The 6,000-nt window shown below is 39.0% G+C and overlaps 1 protein-coding gene across 1 annotated transcript in view; it reads right to left on the bottom strand.

Annotated features, from left to right (window-relative positions):
- Window positions 1-1,221: 1,221 nt before the first annotated feature.
- LOC113058829 (caseinolytic peptidase B protein homolog) overlaps window positions 1,222-6,000 on the bottom strand; it is a 34,568-nt gene continuing 29,789 nt past the window's right edge. Inside the window, exons 9-16 of the mRNA XM_026227079.1 lie at window positions 5,565-5,620; window positions 5,437-5,481; window positions 3,979-4,140; window positions 3,663-3,819; window positions 3,512-3,585; window positions 3,307-3,426; window positions 2,688-2,792; window positions 1,222-2,420 (exon numbers count right to left, since the gene is read on the bottom strand). Of these exons, the coding sequence (XP_026082864.1) occupies window positions 2,211-2,420; window positions 2,688-2,792; window positions 3,307-3,426; window positions 3,512-3,585; window positions 3,663-3,819; window positions 3,979-4,140; window positions 5,437-5,481; window positions 5,565-5,620 (929 nt within the window). The 3' untranslated portion in view covers window positions 1,222-2,210. The remainder of the gene's footprint in view (window positions 2,421-2,687; window positions 2,793-3,306; window positions 3,427-3,511; window positions 3,586-3,662; window positions 3,820-3,978; window positions 4,141-5,436; window positions 5,482-5,564; window positions 5,621-6,000) is intronic.

Raw genomic sequence — 6,000 nt, 5'->3', positions numbered from 1 at the left:
ATCAAACTTTTGTATATCTATATTAATAGTTCTCTCTCTCTCCCTCTCTCTCTCTCTCTCTCTATATATATCAAAGAACAATGTTCTAAGAACGTTTTGCGAACATTCCCATTAAGTCATGAAAACGTTATTTCTGAATGTGCTTTGAACTTTTAGACGTTTTTTTAAAAAATATTAGTTATTCAAATGTTACATTGTATCATCTTGCAAACATCCTGGGAACGTTACATTTGAATGTTCTCTGAACGTTCGGAAACAATAGCAACATTTAAAAAACCCGCCAGACGTGAAATAAAAGATTCCACGCGTGATGTGTCAGTCATGATTGAGTGCTAACGCTGTGATCTGAATACTGTGAATGAAGGTTACTGGAGGAGTGTGTGTTCCTCCTCCTCTGATGTTTTCTGTCTGTCCATCAGTCTACTGTCTCCTCTCTCAGGTGCAGAGCTGCAGGACTGTAAATGATAAATCAATAACTCTCTGTTCCTGCAGGTCTGTCCGGAGAGAGACGAGAGATAAAAGACACGGACACACACGATAATGGACGAGAGACGTTCACAGCTGTGTGTGTGTGTGTGCTGGATCAGTTAAGACTCTGATGGAGGATCATCACACACACACACACACACACACACACACACACACGTTTGTTTCTGTGTAAAGTGTGTTCATCCCATAGGTGTAATGGTTTTTATACTGTAGAAACTGTATATTCTATCTCCCTTCACCAACCCTACACCTAACCCTAACCCTCACAGGAAACTTTGTGCATTTTTACTTTCTCAAAAAAACTCATTCTGTATGATTTATAAGCGTTTTGAAAAATGGGGACATGGGTTATGTCCTCATAAGTCACCCTCTCCTTGTAATACCTGTGTCATACCCATGTCATTATACACACACACACACACAGAGGAAGGACTGGTGTACTGTATGTGTGCGTTTGGGACATTTGTGAGTGTGTGTATGGTGTGTGTGTTGTGGGAGGTCCGGCGGGCAGCAGGGCTCTGTTTTACGATGCTAATTTCATCCCCACAGGAAGTGAGTGAATCCCTACATGTGTAAAGAAGGATGAAGAGAAAAGAAGGAATGTGTGTGATGCATCACTCACACACACACACACACTCACACACTCCCGCTGCATGTTTCTTGCTGCTTAACAACATCCCGCAGAGATCACCACATTCCTGAAGTTAAAGTATTCCAACCGGAGAACAGCCGTCAGTCAGAGATTCACCTTTCTCGACTTTATTGAGCTTTGTGCACAAGAACAATAAAAACACACACATGACAATGAGTGAGTGAACCTGCACCAAACACACACCAGCACCAGAAGATCTTCATGTTTCTGAGGATCTGATCAAGACTTCAGTCTCTTCTGAATATCTGACACAAGCAGAGTGTGACTCCATTCATGTTCTCCGTGCTGTATTAGAGGAACAGTGCTTCAGATTATGATTTACAGTAAGGGTTTATTTGTTAACATTCATCTATTAACACAAATTAACAGTGAGCAATTTATGTTTAACAAGATTAATAAATCTATAATGTTCACATTACATGTACTTACTATTGAAATAACACCACAATTATGCATAATTACATGAAACTAAACAAACCCTCATCTTTAATCATACAGTAAATACATGCAGCTAATTAATATCACTCAGTAATGAAATGCATAATTACACACCATAAAATAAAGCATATACGAGTGTTCAGTGTTATTTCACAGTGCATTAACTAATCAACATTTTTATTTTAATAATCTAATATTTATTCATTTTAGAATATACATACGAATATAATATTGACATTTCTAATGATATTTCATAAATATAATTGAATGTTTTTTCATTGTCAGTTCAAGTTTAGCAATGTTAACAAATGAAACCTTACTGTAAATGGTTATTTTCTTCTTTGGAATAAAGCTGATGAATCTTTCACAATAAGCTCAGGAACATGAATTAACTGCATTTATATTTCATATATTCAACAAGTATAGAATACACTTGGATTGGGATGAAAACATCATCAGAGATGCACACAAAGACTTTCATCTGTACGTGTGAACAGGTTATTACCAACGTCATGTGTGAGTTATTAACATTATGAACGCTGCATACGCCAGTGACCGGATGTGTGTGTGTGTGAGAGGAACACTGAAGCGCTTGTGCGGCTCTGACTCTGTCCCAGTCTCACAGCTTCTCTCAGTGAGCGTACTTCACGTCCTCGGGGGTCAGCGGCGGGCGGATGTCCAGTTTTCGGCCGGAGCTGTCTTCACCCACCATCTCCAGATGCAGAGCCGGAGCTCCGTCCTTCTCCTGTCCTCCGTCGACGGTCAGACGCAGAGTACAGCCCTTCGGAAGCAGCTCCTGCTCAAACGCAGCCGCTAGCTGATTGACCAGCCGCCGCTCCACCTGCACACACACACACACACACACACACACACACTGCTGACTGACTTGTAAACAGGTTCGGCTTGTTACATCACATCTACATCCAAGCGAAACTGAAGATTGAAAAAGTGTATCTAGTGTAGGGCGGGACTTGTTTCTGTGCAGCAGCTCTTGATTGGATGTTGAGATGTGGGCGTGGCTCAGAGAGACTAAATGATCAGAGTGGCTCAGGATTCTGAAGCTCTGACTGCTGGTATTGATCAGTGATTATCAGGTATTGATCAGCACCTCGTGTTTGATGGAGCGCGCACCGTAGTGCAGGTTATATCCTCCGGCCAGCAGCTCCAGCACGGGACGCTCCCACAGCAGCGTGATGTTGTGCCTCTGCTTGGCCTGAAGCAATACATCACACCAGAATAAACTGATCAGAGATTAATCCTTCATTCATGATTCATGATATACGAATAATTAGATTACAACAATTATTATAAATTATGTATAGCAATATATAATTATCTATATAAACAATTTTAATTACCAATAATACTAATAATATTGTCAATAAATAACATGAAGCTTGTTATTTTTCTCACTGTAATACATCAGATTATTTTGATTTTCTTAAATGCCGGTATAATTGTTTCAAACAACACACACACACACATTAACATGCACACACAAACACACACACACTGATGCACACACACACACACACACACTGATGTATGACTGAAGGTCTTGAACAAGCGGGTTTCTCCTGAAGGCAGATGCCTGACAGATATGAAGTTTTATATGTATTTAAATATTTATGAATAGACCACATGTTAACTTCACTAATATGATTACAGTCGTCAGAGCAGCAGGCTGCTATCGATCCCGGTGTGTGTGTGTGTGTGTGTGTCTTCACCTTCTTGGCCCAGTAGTGGAGCTCTCTGCTGACCAGCTGAATGAGTTCAGAGTGACAGAACGGCAGGAAGTACACGATCTCGTTAATCCTCCCCAGAAACTCGTCCCGTCGGAAATGAGCCTGTAAGCACCAATCAGATCATCAGCTTCACACCAGCAACCAATCACTGAGCTCCGCTGAGAAACACAGGAGGACGGAGGATTACCTTCAGGATGGGCCGGATCACCTGCTCTTTGAAAGTGTTGGAGATGGTGATCTTCTCGCTCTTCTGAACATCGTCTGCAGGAACACAAGCAGGTCATAAACTCAAGACTTCCTTCTAAACGTGAAGTTACACGTCGGGTGTCGTTGCTCACCCAGATTCTCAGCCAGACGCCGACGGCTCTGCTCCTGAGCTTCCTGTCTCAGCTGCAATGCATGCTGGGCAATCTCATCACTCGCTGCATTAGACGTCATGATGAAGATGGCATCTTTACACTCGATCGTCTTCCCCTTCCCATCAGTCAGTCGACCCTGAAACACAGAGACACACAAACACTAATCTCACCTGGAAACTGTCAAGAAACTACATAACATAATTATTATCCTCATATCAACTCTGTCACCACACAGCTCTATACACTCAGCTGAATATATAACTATAATCAGTTTATTAATTATGTGAACCTGCACCTCATCAAAGAGCTGTAACATGATGGTCAGCACATCTGGATGAGCTTTGTCCACCTCGTCGAACAGAACCACGGCGTTCGGACACTGTTTGAGCTGTTTGGTCAGCTGACCTCCTTCTTCATGACCCACGTATCCTGGAGGAGAACCGATGAACTTCGCCACCTGAGAGAGAGAGAGAGGAGAGGAACTCAATGATTTGATCAAAACACACACACACACACACACCGGTCATCCGGCCCAGCTGAGTGACAGTGACAGTCCTCTATCAATACAATAAGAGTGTGTGATTGGATTGAGTGTGTGTTTAGGCTCAGTCTAAGGTCACTGTGTAACAGCGAGACTAAACGGCTTATGAAGGAGAATCACAGGAGAAGAGCATCTCTGTTCAGATCGCAGAGACTTCTAGATACACAAGCTCAGCTTCACACAGCATCACAAACTACACAACAAGCACATTATACACGCGCAGGGACTCCACAACAGATGTTAGTGTAGGGCAGGGTCTCTCAAACATGTTCATTAAAATTCCAATATTAAATAAATAATTTTTAAAACAAAAACAATACAAATAAAGCACTTACTAAAAAAATGGATCATAAAAATGTGAAATTAAAAATCATTTCAAAATATAGTCAAAAATAATTAAATAATAGTCAAATAAAAATATATATAAATTGCACAAATGAATTCAGACAAATGTAAAATATAAATACACATTTAAAAAAATTATTAATCATAAACGGTTTACAATTGCATAAAAATAAATAAAAACAATCCAAATAAATTTATGACTAAAAACTAATGAAATATTAAAAATTTTAAATTAATATGAATAATTTCAAAATTAAGACTAAAAGTAAAATCCTTGCAAAAATGAATGAAATAAGACAAATGTGCAATATAAATAAATATTTAAAAAATATAAATCATAAACTGTCAAATTACATTAAAAAACCAAATCAACACTTTACAAAAAAAAACCTAGTAAAATATATATTTTTTTACATTTGTACATTTTTAAAATATAACTAATCAAAATACAAATTGTAATACAAATGCATGAAATCATAATAAATATTAAAAATAACATTAATAATATAATATTTAAAAATAAATGAAATATTCACTTCTATCAGGGAATGTCATATTTGCAAATATTTTTGGCTGTAAACTAATTTTTTGGGCTGACAAAAACACTTGGGAATCCCTGCTGTAAATTTCATTCTTCTACTGTCTTCTAATTCTCTGTCAGATCAACTGATGCCATGATGGAATAAGACTGAGAAGTCAGTTAAACAATCTGAATACTAACACACCTGGTTTAATGGCAGAATTCATCAGCACCTCGAGGACTGTGGTTTGATTCATACACATGATTTTAGACGTGCATTTGTTGTTTCCAGTTACTGAGACACTTTTTCTGTGCTAAACGTGTGTGTGTGTGTGTGTGTGTGTCACCTCATGTTTCTCCTGAAACTCAGACATGTCCATCCGGATGAATCCCTGTATAAAGAGCGACAGAATCTTGTCATTTCCCCTTTGTGAGAAGCCAATCATTTCAGAAAAATGCTGATTTACTGACTGACCTTCTTAATGTCTTTATGCATGTATCGTGCCACTTGCTTGGCCAGCTCCGTTTTACCTGCAAAAACAAGTCAGACGTTTGATAAATTCGATGCAATTCATTTAATCAAAAAAGAAAAATCCTTGGAAAAAACAGAAATGCTAAAAATATCACAACAGTCATGTGATAGACAGAGTTTGACGAAGACGTGAGCGGTTTTAACTCTTTATGACGTGAGATGCTGAAGTCTCTCTGTCGCGGTCGTCGTGGAGACAGGATGACTACTTCCTGTCAAGGAGAGAGATCACTTCATGCTGTGTTTATTTTTCTGGCGTCTTTATGGCACGTGTTTCCATCATCTCTCTCTCTCTCCCTTCATTCTTCTCTCAGGGTAATGTAGTCTGTGAGTAAATATTGCTCTTATGAATTTTAATAAACGCATATATGGTAAGTGGAGG

This window comes from Carassius auratus, chromosome 40 (genome assembly GCF_003368295.1).
Source record: "Carassius auratus strain Wakin chromosome 40, ASM336829v1, whole genome shotgun sequence".
Classification (NCBI taxonomy): domain Eukaryota; kingdom Metazoa; phylum Chordata; class Actinopteri; order Cypriniformes; family Cyprinidae; genus Carassius; species Carassius auratus.
This window is presented reverse-complemented; position numbering and strand designations above follow the sequence as displayed.